This window comes from Ustilaginoidea virens, chromosome 4 (assembly GCF_000687475.1).
Source record: "Ustilaginoidea virens chromosome 4, complete sequence".
NCBI lineage: Eukaryota > Fungi > Ascomycota > Sordariomycetes > Hypocreales > Clavicipitaceae > Ustilaginoidea > Ustilaginoidea virens.
In genome coordinates, this window is record NC_057319.1 from 2,348,823 (window position 1) to 2,363,378 (window position 14,556).

General features: G+C 54.7%; 4 protein-coding genes across 4 annotated transcripts; 3 read left to right on the plus strand and 1 right to left on the minus strand.

Annotated features, from left to right (window-relative positions):
- Nucleotides 1-50: 50 nt before the first annotated feature.
- On the minus strand, nucleotides 51-1,211 carry UV8b_05073 (uncharacterized protein; the record flags this gene model as incomplete). The annotated part of the gene is made up of 2 exons (XM_043142571.1): nucleotides 51-830; nucleotides 909-1,211. The coding sequence occupies 2 exons, from the start codon at nucleotides 1,209-1,211 to the stop codon at nucleotides 51-53; spliced, it is 1,083 nt and encodes a 360-aa protein (XP_042998505.1).
- Nucleotides 1,212-2,867: 1,656 nt separating this feature from the next.
- On the plus strand, nucleotides 2,868-4,353 carry UV8b_05074 (uncharacterized protein; the record flags this gene model as incomplete). The annotated part of the gene is made up of 3 exons (XM_043142572.1): nucleotides 2,868-3,849; nucleotides 3,907-4,013; nucleotides 4,099-4,353. The coding sequence occupies 3 exons, from the start codon at nucleotides 2,868-2,870 to the stop codon at nucleotides 4,351-4,353; spliced, it is 1,344 nt and encodes a 447-aa protein (XP_042998506.1).
- A 1,311-nt stretch (nucleotides 4,354-5,664) lies between these two features.
- On the plus strand, nucleotides 5,665-8,132 carry UV8b_05075 (uncharacterized protein; the record flags this gene model as incomplete). Its single annotated transcript, XM_043142573.1, has 3 exons — nucleotides 5,665-5,877; nucleotides 5,970-6,552; nucleotides 6,616-8,132. The coding sequence occupies 3 exons, from the start codon at nucleotides 5,665-5,667 to the stop codon at nucleotides 8,130-8,132; spliced, it is 2,313 nt and encodes a 770-aa protein (XP_042998507.1).
- A 4,696-nt stretch (nucleotides 8,133-12,828) lies between these two features.
- UV8b_05076 (uncharacterized protein) lies at nucleotides 12,829-14,530 on the plus strand (the record flags this gene model as incomplete). Its single annotated transcript, XM_043142574.1, has 3 exons — nucleotides 12,829-12,854; nucleotides 12,969-13,000; nucleotides 13,083-14,530. 3 exons carry the CDS (start codon nucleotides 12,829-12,831, stop codon nucleotides 14,528-14,530), a joined length of 1,506 nt encoding a protein of 501 aa, XP_042998508.1.
- Nucleotides 14,531-14,556: the final 26 nt, after the last annotated feature.

Sequence of the window (14,556 nt, forward strand, 5' to 3'; positions counted from 1 at the left end):
TAGGATAGGGAGTGACCCTTGGCTCCGTGCACCGACAACTTCAACCAAACTCATCTCGTAAACGCAGGGAAGTTCCTAGTGCTTAATAACACACCCTTGATCCGCCTGATGTTGTCTCTGACTTTACGGATCTCATCTTCTGGCTCGTTTCTCTTGAGAGCCCCATAAATATCGTATCCGCCAACCGAATCCGCAGCCCCACCGTAATAGGTCATTCCATCAAGGTCATCCTGAAAGACATCTAGTACCGTCTTGATATTCTGAAGGCCCTCGCTTTGTGCTCGGTACTGGTCTCTGAGGACAGATATTGACTTTGATAGACACGCCAGGTTATCGGCATGTCGTTTCGGCGCGGGCTCGTCTTTTTTCGAGGTGGTTGTGGAACTGGTATCGATTAGTGACGTCTGAGTGCCAACATCGCGGTGGAACAACTCTGCAGGATCCTCTGCGTCGCTGGCATAAGTATCGTCACCCAACCCTGCCGGGGAGGTGGTGGATGGGAGGACAGATACAGTCTTCTCGAGCTGGGCGATCAAACTTTGCAGCTTATTGGCTGTAACGCGGTGCATTTCTGTTCGCGCGTCTGTCAGGCTGTCGACCATGGGGCCAGCGAGATATTTGCTCGTGCCGTATAAGAGGGTGGACAAGCCGGCGAAGGCGTAAAGTGTGCTGAAGAGGCCATCCTTGGTGACCAAGGGCGGTTGCCGCTGTGGCTTGACGAGGAATTCGGGGTACGTAACGATTGGGGGGCGGTCGCTGGTCGTGACGAGCAGTGAAGGATTTCCCGCGGCAGCTGTCGTCTGCGTATTGCCTGACTGATGGTCGGGGCTCTATAGTTGGTGGATGGAAAAAGGTTAGCGGTGAAGCCGGGTCAGGTAAAGGCGGCCTTGCCTGGACATGCGACAGACATGAGGTGCTGAATCAGGGTGTTGTTGCTCTGACTGGCCCAAAAGCTTTTCGATATCGTTGCTGCCGATGCCTTTGGACGTGAGGAACTGTATCTTCTTCTCCCGCGATGCCGACTTTACCGCGTCTTGGGCAAGAAACCGACGGGCAACTTGGAGCTGGTCGTCGTCGTCGTCGTCGTCGTCGTCGTCTCGATGAGAGGGCTGTATGTTGTTGTCAACAGCCGTCTCGTCTGGAAGGTGCTGTTCACGGGGCGGGGGGTCGACAGCCTGGCTGGAGTCTTTCCCGGCGTCCGCCTGGGGCATTTTTCGACGAGTTGCTACGGGCAATGAGATGCGCTTGCGCTTGCGAGTGCGAGTGCGGGTGCGAGTGCGAGTGCCGGGTGGAAATGACGTTGCAGGTTGAAGCTTCAAAGGATGCCCTCATTGCCTCGGCAGAAGAAGAAGCTGAAGCGCGCCATGTACCTTCCGTGCAACGGACTTATGTACGTAAAAGCGGAGACTCAGCACCCAGAGACCCACCAGAGAGGGCAATCTGGCCGCCGCGCCATGGACAAGACGACCTGGAAAACCAGAAGGAAGCCGTGCTGGATCGGAACTGCATCTTGCATCTCGGGCCATTCGGTACGAGTACGAGCACAGGCGTCGCTTGGTGACTTTGTCTTTGCGCATCTTGTCCCACGACCTTGCTAGCCCTCCTTTTCCCTGCGCTCGGGTCTCGGCAACGATTCGATCGGAAGCCGACGACGTGAGGTCATCCCTGCCAACACTCTTGACCGGCAGAATTCTGTCACCAACCAAAGCAGCAGGCCTTCCCTCTCTGCATTGAGCAACCCGTCGAGGCTAAGCACCGATCGATTCGACTGAAGCAATCCCGCCGAAGCAATCCCGCCGAAGCAATCCGCCGCAGCTGGGGATACCGTGCGCTCACGCGCAACCTGCATTGCGCCTGCGGGGTGTCCATCCCAAGAGGATCTAGCTACCGTATCAAACACTATTGACCAGGGCCGACAGAAACACCAGATCCGTTGGTCAATGAATGGCAGCGATATAGCGCACCAGTAGCCCGTCATCGTCATGTAAGCAGCCTAGTCTTTCCTAGTATGTTTCTCTTCGCTTCCGTCCATCGCCCCTTTGGCTTCCTGCCGTTCTTGCATCATCTCCAACGCAGCGTACTCCTCAAAAAAACCCCCTCCAGTTCGGGCGTTGAACAACAAGTACTCACGGACTCATGGCCAATTCACCACCACGTATCCCGTCTCGCACATGGCGAATTGCTTTGGCCTGCCTTGGGCCTCCGGTCTCGCCACCAACCTGCCAGTCGAAAGGGTGCAGTGAAGGAGGTGTTGCCGGTTTTTTTTTTTTTTCTTTTTTTTTTTTCCCGGTCGCGAGGCCCTGGTCTGATTCTGGCATCGCTTGCGCTTGAATGCACCACAAGCCGTAGTCACGAATGTCGCTGCATTTGACAAGCTAAACATGGCAGACTGACTGGCTGACCGACTTGTCGTCACCCCTTGTGCCCTGTGTTACTCGAGCATACACGTGCGCGCGCGTGATCGAACATCAGCTTTCGACGCTGCCTGGCCAATTACTCGGGCTACTTCTCTCTTAAGCGCTGTTCGTCTTGCATAATTATCCATCGCCTGGCCTGCGGCACGCTTCCCGGTCCCTGAGAGTGCTCTTGGACGCCTCAAACTTCACCTCCTTGTCTCCATAAGCATCCTTGTGCCACCTTCAACTTGGTTGTGCTAGTGGCTTGTTCCATTCAAGCAAGGTGCCTTCTCACCACCGCACCTGGTTCCAACATCACTACATGTCCTTCGGCTTGTTTGTTTGTTTGTTTGTTTGTTTGTTTCGTTCATTCTTCACCCACCCTCCTCCCCGCTTGCAAATCAAAAAGATCTATTCCAGACTCTGCACCGTCGTTCCTCTACGTGTTCCTCTGCAAGCGCATATCTGACCATGGCCCCGCGACCTCGACGCTCTGCTGCCACAAAAGCAAATGAGTCAATTTATGTGCATGCTAGATGGGCTGACGCTAGCGACAGAGCTGAAAGTGGTATTATGTCATCCTCTCGCAGATCTGGCCGTGCATCCGGCGTGAGTGGCACTCGAGAAATGCCCTCATCCTCCCCTGACGAAAGCGTCACGGTTCAGACCCCCAAATCCACTCGAGGTGCCAATCGGCGGTTTGACCGCTTTGAAGGAGGCGAGATCGTTCATGGTACCAGAAACCGAGGCGGGAGGAAAAATTATGTCATCGATTCCAGCCCGGATGACGACGACGACGAAGAAGAAGAAGAAGTAGAAGATGCCAGAATTCATCATGTCGGGGATGAAGATCAAGATGCTGAGGGTGAAGAGATGGAGATTGACGCAGAAAGGGAAGACGTAGACGCGGAAGGGGAAGAAGAAGAAGAAGAAGAAGAAGAAGAAGAAGAAGAAGAAGAAGAAGAAGAAGACGCTGAAGGGGACATTGATATGGATGCGTCACTACCTCCGCGTGCAGGCCATACCATCCGCGTATCTCAGACAGCCCCAAGGTCGGCTGCCAAAATAGCGGCAGCAAAGATGGCTGTTGATGACGACGATGAGGAAGAAGACGACGATGACGAGCTGAGCGATCCGGCAGACAGCGACGACGAGGTCGATCAGACCTTGGGCTTTGGCGATGAGACAATGGCCGATGAAGACGCCGAAGGTGAAGAGATTGAAGTTGCAGCAGAGGATGACGATGAGGAGGAGGCGGAGGAGGAGGAGGCGGAGGAGGCGGAGGAGGCGGAGGAACCAGAGGAACCAGAGGGCGAGGAAGACGCGGGTGATGATGCCGAAATCGAAACTGAAGGTGGCACTCGAGAAGGCACGCCGGATCTCACCAAAATGACCAAGCGTCAACGGGCAAGATTCGAGGACGGGCCCAAAGAGTACATGAAGCTGTCGGATGGTAAGCTAGCCCATGACTGCCATTTGCCAGAAGCTAGTTTTGACCGTCAAGTCGCAGAGGTTCAAGTCAAGAAACACTTTACAGCGGAGGAGCTGTCCATGCGTCGGCAAGAAATGGCTCGACGTCGCCGCAATCTCAGCGAAAAACGCACCGAGGAAGTCAAGGTGAGAAGTACAGCAGTCACGGCACTGGCCTCCAGTCCGGGCGAGTCCACATGGAAAGCATGGTTTTGCTGACCCGGGCTGTTAGATGGAAACTATCAACAAGCTGTTGAAGAAGCAAGCACCCAAGATTAATCGGAAGGCCGCCGCGGCCGCGGCCCGCGCTGACAGTCCGGATGATGAATCCTCAAAAGTTAATCCCACGTTTATTCGGTGGGTAAATAACAAGAACGGCAGCAAACTCTCCATCCCGGGAGACCTCGTCAGAGGTCCTGCTGGCCGAGTTTTCTCCAAGGCTGGCGGCGGGCTTGCACCCGGCAGAATGGTACAAGAGGTTACCTGAATGCCGCCATGGGCTTCATCCAAAGCCCAACCTGACGTCCTCCCGTCCCAACTGAACAGGAAGGAGATCTTGGAATTTCGTCTTCGCTCTGGCGCCAGAGCGACAATATTGGGCCATGTAATATATTACACCTTGCGAAGTGGAGTATGGGCGTCGGGAATAAAGGTTGCGGAACGTTGACGCTTGTCGGCTTGTGAGAAATGTGATGCGCCAGGCATAATAACATGTTGAGTTCAGCAAACAGCTCGAAAGCCTATAATCCTCAAGTGCCCACGATCACCATGGGGGCGCCGTCATCAAGCTATACAACCTGGGCCACAGCTGGCTCCTCGTCGTTTGTTCAGCTTCCTGCTCTTTAGGCAGCATGTTAACGCATCATATAGAGACCAGGAAGGACAGGGGATTTTTGCCCGTCTGGGTAGTCCGCATGACGCCGCGCCCGCTCTACCGATCCATACATGGCCACAGACAAGCACATCATCAATAGCACGCGAGATGCGCGCGCAAGTTGAAGAAGAATCGAGTTGCACAGTCAAGAGGCCCCCGCGTGGCGCTTGTCTCGGATCGAGCCATGCCAACCTCCTTGTCTGCACGTCCCGATTTTGCCGCACGATCCAGACAACTCACTTTGTTCTCACCTCATTTGGTTCTCACTCTTTGGCTTTAATCCCGCAGTCACTTTTTTTTTTTTGTTTTGTCTGTTTCGCTTCTTGCTTCTAAAAAGAATTAGCGCGGCTGTCGGTCCATTGGCCATCATGTCCTCGAAATTCATTGCAGGCAAATCCGATGCCTTGCCTTGCCTTGCCTTGCCTTGCCTTGTCCCGTTTTCGTCTTGGCTGGGCTTTATTGCCCTTTGGCCTTTTTCAGCGTCAACTCTGGGCTCTCTTTGATGCATCCGCGCGCGTGTTTCTTTTACCTCCCCCGTCTTTTGATTTTTTGATTTTTTTTTCTTCTTCTTCTTCTTTTACTGGCGCTCTCATGACCTCGAAAATTGCCCTTTCAGCTTATTGCCGAAAAGCTACTATTCCTGCGCTTGAGTACCCTAAAGAAGAAGAAAAAAAAACGAAGCAGGGAAGAAACAAAAAGCGCAAGATTCGACACTCGGATAACCTCTTATTCTGAGACATTTGCTGTCCAAGTTATCAACCTGCTTCCCAGACTTTCTCTCTTCTTTTTTTTTTCGTTCCCTTCTGCTTTTTGCTTTCCTGCGACGGGAGAGGGGACTTGGTGCAAGGGCAGCCTTTGAAGCCGGGATTCACGGACGCTCAAGTCGGGACCTACAAGTACCAACGGCTCAAAGGCTCGCAAACAATGGCGAGCAACAACAAAAGAGGGGAAGCCCCGAGCATGAACCGGTTCATGCAACAGCAGCGGCACGTTGGAAAGAACGACATGGCGCCGCCTCGTACTACCAGTGGCCTGCAGGGACAGCAGATGACGGGAGAGTGGCAAGGTAACAACAACTTCAACATGCCAGTGACGGGTTCACTGCCAGGACAGTTCATGTCTCCCCATACGCCCACGGTAAGGTCTTGCCAACTGTTAGAGCTCCGGGGGAGGAAAGAAGATGGGAGGCCAACAAGTGGGAGGAAAATCTATTGACTTTTCGATGCCAGAATTCTGGTATGGACTCGGCCAATGTCCCGCGCTCGGGTCAGTTCAACCCTCTTTTGCAGCAACGATTTGCCTTTCAGGAAAGCGGGCAGGGCTTCCACCAGCTCGACTATACCGGCACGCCTTTAGGGGCCTTGCAGGAAGCCGACCGTCATCTGGGAAATCGCAATGTGGCCTCTTCTGCTCTGGACGTTGGCTTGACGATGCCAATGCAACCACCGCCGTCCGGGAACTTGATGGGAGGAATGAATCGTGGCCCGGAGTTTTTTGACGGTTCCGTCGGTAACAGACCCGGGTTGAGTGACTACCGTGCATCATCATACACGGGCACTCAGCCTCTCCATGCCGGCGCTGCTCAAAGCCAGTCATACGACTCTTTTCCGAACCAAGAGACGATGGCGCCCTATTACCGAATCCCCGGAAGCCATGGCATCTCGCAGCATGATGGAGTCACGTCTGCCACCGACTTCGAAACGAACGTGCAGAATATGCAAATGATGGGTGTCTCCGGATCGTCTGCAAACGAACCCCAACCGGTGGTGAATCAGTCAATTAATCAGACACTTGGCCCCGTGGAACTTTCCGGTACTGTCATTGAACCGTTTTCTGGGCTGGGTTCCTGTTCGGCCGTGCTGACAACATCAACAGATCGGTACTATGCGAATCCCATGGTTGGAAAATCCGGTCAGAGTCTCAAGGTTGCGCAACCTGTAGGACGAGGCATGGGAGGAGCAGGTGGCATCAACCCCGTCAAAAGGACATTTCGCAACCAAGAGTGGCCAACAGAGAGCCATGCGGTGGTTCAACGAAAGCCTGCCGAACCCTCGAGGGCACCACAGACTAAAGCCGCACCGGGGTCGGCCGCCACGGCGCTGGGCATCGTTGAAGCGGGCATAGAACGCGCATTCGTCTGCGGCTCACTTATAGCTCATGCGAGAATGTTTGCGCATTTGAAGCATGAACTGGAAAGCAACGGAACCCTTGCCGGACGCAAGATAGCTTTATCCGAAGACGGAACTACCGACGCGTTGGTGCAAGGCCTCCGGGGGCGCCTGGTCGAAAACCATACGAAACTGCGCACAGAGTCACTGGGGCACGAAAAACTGGTACAGGTTCATAACTGGGTGAAGGATCAGCTTCTCCCCAAGAGTCAAAGGCAGGCACGCGCCCCGACTGAGCGCGGTACTGGCCGGCCGCTGTATGGCGGCCTCTCGAAACCCTTTAGTTCCAATAACGACGCAAAGAACACCACGGCCAAGACGAGACCTGGCAGGAGAACCGGCAAGGCAGCCGCAAAGTCCGGCTCAAGCAGTATGGCGGCGAGCAAAGGAAAGGAACCCATGCCGACCAGCACGAGCCAATGCACTGCATTTCACCACGGGGGCCCCGAAGACGACGAGGCTCAGGCTCAATCTGGCACAAGCCGCTGCATGTTGACGAAGCATGGGGAAGCCGAGGCTCAAGACCTGCCTCACGGCACAATTGTCGTGAATCCAGTCGAGGCTGCGGGAGTTGATGAAGCAGCACCAAGGGTCCCCAAACGCAAAGCCTCATCAGCAGGGCAAGCAGGTGGTCCGGCATCGAAGAGGGCCAGGAAGGCCGGTGAAAGACAGGCACAGCCTCCCCCCTCGCCAGCCGCCCAGCAAGGAGGCGGCGCAGAGCAAGGTGTTCGGGGAGCCAGACTCCTGTCCCTTGACGACTTTTTCCATGACGCAGAGTCCGACGACCGAGGCGCTATGCAAACAATGCCCGCCCAACCTGCAGGCGGGATAGACGGCCGCTGCGACGCCGGTACGGAGCCGTTCAAGCCCGCCGCCCTGGAGGGGAATCAAGAAGACGCGGCAAGCAGCGAGGCGCGCCAGAGCGCGCAAGAGGAAGCGAGAAAGATAGGCCGCGGGAGGCAGGAATATGAAGAGGAGGAGCTCACGGGAGCTGCATCACGCAGCGTTGCCTACGAAAGTCTAGGGCAAGCCGTCGCAGGCGCTGCCGGAGACCTGGCTCCTTCGAACGACCATGGCTTCTTCATGCACGACATGAGCGCGTACGACGTGGCCAGCTGCCTCGACGCGTCATACGGCACGTCGGACAGAGACGAGTTTGACGAGATGAAATGGGCCGTCGGCTACCAAGGCGGTGGTGGTGGTCTGGGCTTTGACGAATCCTAGTTTCACGGAACCGTTTTTGACTTTGAATGCGCGAGAAGCGAAATGCGACGAGTACCCCATGGAATTAAATTTAGGCACGGGACGTTTGTTGAGCACGGCCGATTTTTGGGGATTCCTGGTTCCTGTTCCCTGTTCCCTGCTTCCTGAAATTCCTGAAATTCCTGTTGCTTTTTTCTTTCTTTTTTCTTAATTCTTTATGTTTATTCATCCCCCCCCCCTTCCTTTGCCTGCTGGTTCTTCTTGTCTCTGCGGGATGTTATTTGATATACCTGGATTCAATTGCCACTCGACCAAGGTACGACGGGGAGTTGCGGACTGACACGTTTACGAGCTGGTCTCAAATGTACTGTCTTTAGTTTCATTCTGGTGCTGAAATTAAACGTCTTTCTTTTTCTTCTGTTTCTCTGGACAATGAATGCGCTACGGCAAATTGTGGAAAGGCGCCAGGGGGCCGGGGGGACTGCGTTTGTGCCGATTTTGGCAATGTTTCAACCTGCAGTAGAAATAGAAGTCGGCCAGGATCTGAAATTTACATCATAACTACGGAGTACAGCCGCGACAAAGAGCAGGCATGGCGCATAAGACGCTCAGGCGGTGCCTTTTACAACGCACGGTGCTCCTTTCCGCGGCTACGTTCTGCGTCCTAAGCCGGGGAATTGTGAGGTAGTATTTTGCCGGTCTCAAGAGTTTCGAGGTACGCCGTCTACACTGGCTGTGGCGGTGTGCTAAGACACGCGCCCAAGCTGGTGGACTCGTGTGACTTGTTGATTCCACGGGATGGAAAGCTGGAGGATAAGATAGGTACAGACCTACCTGGCAGGAGGCAGGTATCACAGAGGGGTGGCACGTCCGGTTTTCCTCGTTGATGGCGTATCCCTTGGTTCATCATCCCTGGCAGGATAGCCGGACGAAGTGAATGACGGTGCAAGGAAGACGGGTTACGTACTATAACCCTCGCATGAGAGGATGCATTTTTAGTCCTGGACTGCGTTGGTACAGCCGAGGATATCTTCCTCAAGCTTTGCCGAGTAGCAAGCAGGCGAATTTTGTCAGCCAGCTCGTGCTCCAGCTCCATGGGCCTCGTTTTTCCTTTACTCCTTCTCCCGTCTTCCTCCTTGTTGCCGTATGACGGCAGAGATGCTGTATGACGGCAGAGATTGGACGATCCTTTTCCCCGGACCAACTGTGCTGCGTTGTGCAAGCCGCAGTCGTCCAAAACGAACGGCAGGGAGTGCTGCTGCCATTGTAATGAGTGCATGTGGGATGACGTCGCATGAAACGGCTGAGTTGGGTGTGTTTGTGGTGGGCTTGGACTTGTCGGTTGGCATTCTGCCACGTTATACTCCGTCCGTATTCGTACTCGTACGGACTCGGTAGGAATAAATCGGCTGAAGGGTCCGGCGAAGAGAACATTTGTCGACACTGGGCAGATGGTCGCTGGGACTTCTGCATGTTTGCTTCAGAATCTTGGGCCTTGACTTGCTGATTCTTCAATCAGGCACAATGTGCACCGGGCATAGCACGGAGCACGGAGAAGGAGGTAGTTGAGGATTCGCTGCGCCACGAGCCGCGGGCGGTGCCTAGGTACTGTGCCTACCTACTGTACCTACCTAGGTACCTAAGGTACCTAAGGTGTGCATTCAAAGATTCACGACAAGGATGAATGCCAAGGAACCAGTCAATGTGTCCAGTGTCTGGTAGCCGTTGACATGACATCAACCTTGAGCTTGGCCCATGCGGTGGTGGTGGTGGCTGGCTGCAAGTATCTGAACTTGGCAGGTAGCGTGCATGCTGGCTTTTCGGGTGGCTGTGGCATGCATCAAGTATCGAGTCTTGCTTGACTGGTAATTTTTCGGTGCTCGGTACTCGGTAGCTCTCTGGCAAAAGTTGACGCCCGTTGGCCGGCAGTTACAGTAATTCGATCGTGGTTCATTGGCATTCAACAGGGTAAGATAAAGCCAGGGCCCCCTGGTTGGGCGTCATTTTTTTTTCTCAAGATTTCCTCGGTATGGTCGGCGCCAGCTGAATACCCGGGACCGAGTTCTCGGACGTTACTGCTGTCACTCGGGATCGTTATCAAGGTTCAAGAAGGGGGAGAGGAACAAAAGGGGGAGGAGGAAGCGGATGGAGGGAGCCATTTGGAGAGCAGCGAACGGGAAGAATGGAGGAACCACCAGCTCCAGCTTGGCTTGTTTCTCGACAGCCACTGCATTCAGGAGTGCACCGTGTACAGTGCATACTGTGCATTGCGTACTGTACAGCCGTTGAAATGAGGTTGGACGCAAAGCAAAGTTCAAAGTTCAAACGAACTTTCGTGCCGGCAGTGTTGTGTTACAAACCTCCTAGCTTACATAGCTACCTGGGCAGCGGGCTGGCTAGAAAAGACAAGGAAGGGTACGGAGTAAGTGAGACAAGACGGGCGGCGTATGAATGTCTACAAGACGTCGTCCACTATAATAGTGTTGCACCAAAAGTGTGACGCCACACAATGTGTTGACTTTATTGGGTGCTATATTATACTGCGATATATAGACCCGTAGAGCATAGTATAGTATCGTGGCGTGGTCACAGAGTAGCAATGTTGGAAGTTTAAACTGAGGCTTGTCGGCCTGAAACAGGAGACAGCATTTCGGCGTCGGCTCTTTGGGGCGGACGCCGCTGTGGTGGATACAACCCAGGCGGCTGTGCTTGGATGGGGAACAAAACCGGTGGACTTGGTCGTTCCCTTTCTTTCTTTTCCCACTACTTTGGTAATTGGACTTTGCATGTTGGAAGGGTAAGGTAGGTAGGTAGGTTAGGAGGTAGGTATATACCTAGGTAGGTAAGGTAGTGGACAGTGTCGGGGACAGTGTCGGGGACAGTGTCGCACGCACGCTTGCAACTGCACTGCCCTGCCCGTCCCATCTCCCAACCTGCTTCCAGGCTTTTTAGTTACCAAAATCCAGAACCCAGAGCCCAGAGCCCAGAGTCCGTACTCTTTCCTCCCTTACACCTCCTCGATCCTTCCATCCATTTCATCCATCCATCATCCATCCCCCATCCCTCCCTCCCTCCCTCCTCCCTCCTCCCTCCTCCCTCCTCCCTCCTCCCTCCATACCTTGCCCCCAACACCCAATCGTCACCTTGCCGACTGCGCATCAGCATCACATCTGCTCCGGAATCCATTCTCGGTACTACCCAGCCAATGCCGCCGTTGCCGCTGCCGCTGCCGCTGCCGCTGCCGCTGCCGCTGTCGCTGTCGCTGCCGAATGAGATTGACGGATACGCGCACTGTGCTGTGCTTGCCAATCCCTGCTGCGCCTGTTTTATAAACGGCCCAGCCCTTTCCTCACATACTGTAGCCGCAGCTTGTTGGACAGCCTGCAGCCAGCGCGGCACGGACAGGCGGACGGAAGTAATAGCAGGCCCGGGATTTAGGCCTCGGATTCAGCAGGACGACCTAAACTTTTTGCCTGCTGGCTTTCGCTTATCGGCATCGGCAGAGAAAGAGATTTAAGTCTCGACATACATATTAGCCTTGACCAGAAGATATTTTGCCACAAGACTGGGACGACAAGTCACAACCATCGGCCGCCACGCCCTCATTCAACAAGCACCAACGTCGAGTTGAAGCCAGGCTGCATGCTTGTGCCGTTGCAGTGGCAGTGCAGTGCAGTGCAGTGCAGGTGCAGTGCAGACCCACGCCGCCATCATATAGAGCCAGCCAGCCGAGACTGCAAGTAAGTGATGGTCTGACGAGGAGGATGGAATCCGCCTCCCCCCCCCCCCTTTCCGTCCCCTTCTTCTTCTCATTTTTTACTTTAATCCCTTTGCAGCAGACGTTCCCCTCACAGCCTCTTTCACAGCCTCTCTTTGTCCCCTCTGGCTTATCATCTCGCTCCCGAGTCTGCTCCGCCCCCCTTCCCCACACATCCCTTTCACCCTTGACAGCCAGACAGCCAGCCACCCTTGCCCGCCGTGCCTCGCTTATTCTGGCTTGCGGCTTTTGATTTCCGGCGTCGGCTCTCCTGCACACGGACGGGCTTTGTCCTCCCCCCGCCAATGGCAACTTGCGCAGTGCAAAGTCCAGCATCCAGACAACTCGCATCGCGGCCTTTTTCTTCGGCCCATCGGCCTTGCCTTGCAAATTGCTTTGAGCTACTGTAACTCGTGGCCATGAGTCCATGACATAGTGCGCAAACCAGGTAGCACGCACTTATACGCACATATACGCGCATATACGCACGCGCACAGGCCCCGAAGATTGTTTTTTCTGTCATGGGAAACTAGACAGGCTTCGTCTCCCACACACCATCCCGAGCCCAAGCCCAAGCCCAAGCTAGAGCTAGAGCTAGAGCCCGAGCCAGAGCCCGGAACAAGGCAAAAAGGTTGCACCACCATCCTCCTCAAAAGTTGGGAATGACTGCCATCTGCTGAATTTCCTGCTTGCCATCTGCGCTCTCTGCGCTCTCTGCGCTTTCCGTGCTGCCCCGACCTGCTTCGGGCCGCTTATCGCCAGGCATTCGAGTCCTCCCATCACGCAACCAACTCCTCTACTTTCACGGCGGCTTCAACTTTCGTCTCCTCACAACTGCTGCACACATTCACACCCTGTGGCGATCGCCGCTTTGCGACAGATTCATCATTCCCCATCACCCTATCAACCCTGGCATATTTCCCGCCGAAAATCTCTAGTCTTGTCAACTTGTCCAGGCAAATGAGTGTGCTCCTTCCGCCTCACCCGTCACCCCCATCTGCGTCCAGCCAGCTCATATAAGCCCAATTCCTTTCCTGGGCACTCTTCACCTTGGCAACTTTCCTTCTATTTTCCGCCACTTTTCCTTAGCGTCCCTGCAGGATCCAGTCTCCCCTCGTTTCACTCTGCCGAGGTGCGCATGAATTGTTGTGCTCTGCTTTCGACCTCGCTGCTGGTGGACCGTGCCCATCTATCTAACACGCTGAATTACATAGAGCAGGCCAACAGCAAAGCCTCGCCTTCGTCTTTGCCTCAACAAACGGAAGCAAAAAAGTTGAACATCTCTTCTGTGCCGCTCTCCTCTCCCGCCCCCGTCGAATCAGCAAACGTTCCAGGCATGATCTTCTCTGATTTTTGCGGAGCCTCTCGCTCTCCGCTTTCAAAACTTCGGTCACACCATTCGCAGTTCCCGACTCACCTTCCCATCACCACGCCAGAGTGGGGAGCCAATGAGTACGCTGACCTATTGAGCAGAGACAAATTGAAGCAAAAGGATGCTCTGAAACGATATTTGGGCGACAAAATTCGCAATGATTGGGAGTTTGTTTGGCCTCCAGCAGCACCCGCAGAGGTCCAACAACTATCTGAGCTCAGTCGAGACGTTTCCAACACGGGATCCAACTCGATTCCGGCTGGGCCATGCGACGAGGTTGGCTACCAAGCGGAAGAAGGCACCGAGTTGGACGAGGCTGAATCTGAAGCCGACGAGGCAGACCTTGACGACGACGACGATGATGCTGAATCAGTTTACAGCGTCGTATCGGAAGATGCGACGCATTTTCGGCCGCGAGCCGACTGGACTTCTGATCTTTCTGACGATGACCGTGATGCGCCCACCAAATACTCGCCTTTTCGGTTCCACAATCCCAACTCACTGCATTCAGCCGCGCTTGCCTTGGTCGAGGCAAAGAGGGCACGGAGACGACGTGCTTTGCGCCAGGAGATGTCCTGGAACGAAGGTCTCGCTTGTTTCGAAGCTCGTCGCAATGCTTGGACTGGCGCTAAGACGGTGCGTGTACGCAGCAAGCCTGTGTCGACACCTCCAGCTTCCCCACGGTCTCCGAGACGGTTCTTCTTTCGCCGCTCTATTTCTGCATCGCCTCCCGGCCCTACCTTGTCAATATCTTCTCATTGCGGCGATAGTACCGCAGCAGCTTCCGACACGTCGTCATTAAGCAAGGACTTGGACAAGGATCTGGTCAAGCACCGAAGCCGAGACTCGTCTGCCTCTGAATGCACCCGCGGACAAGTTTACTCAGTCGAAACTCTACTACCCGTTGGGCAACCGCTCCTGCCACCCAGCAATCCTTTACGTGCTTCGATCTCTCCGGGCATGTATTTGAATCTGTATGATAAAGTCATTTTGCACAGCCTCCAGCCAGCCTGCCCCATCAACTTGTCAGATATGCTTCGTTCCTGTGTTGTAGGCTGGAAGCGCGATGGCGAGTGGCCCCCTCGCCCTTCAGCCCCAGAGCCGATAGCCGTGACGCGCAACAAGGCGGCCACGAGCGCTGTCAACGAGACTGGTGGCAATGTTGCCAGACGGATGAGCTTCGGGCTGCTAGGTCGTGACTCCCATGACGAAATCCGCGCAGGTAAAGGCATCAGGCGGAGCTTGCAGCGCGCGCTTGGGATGGGGGTCATGGCTGGCTTGGAAGCTTGATGATGAGGGTCCTGCTTGGACGGATT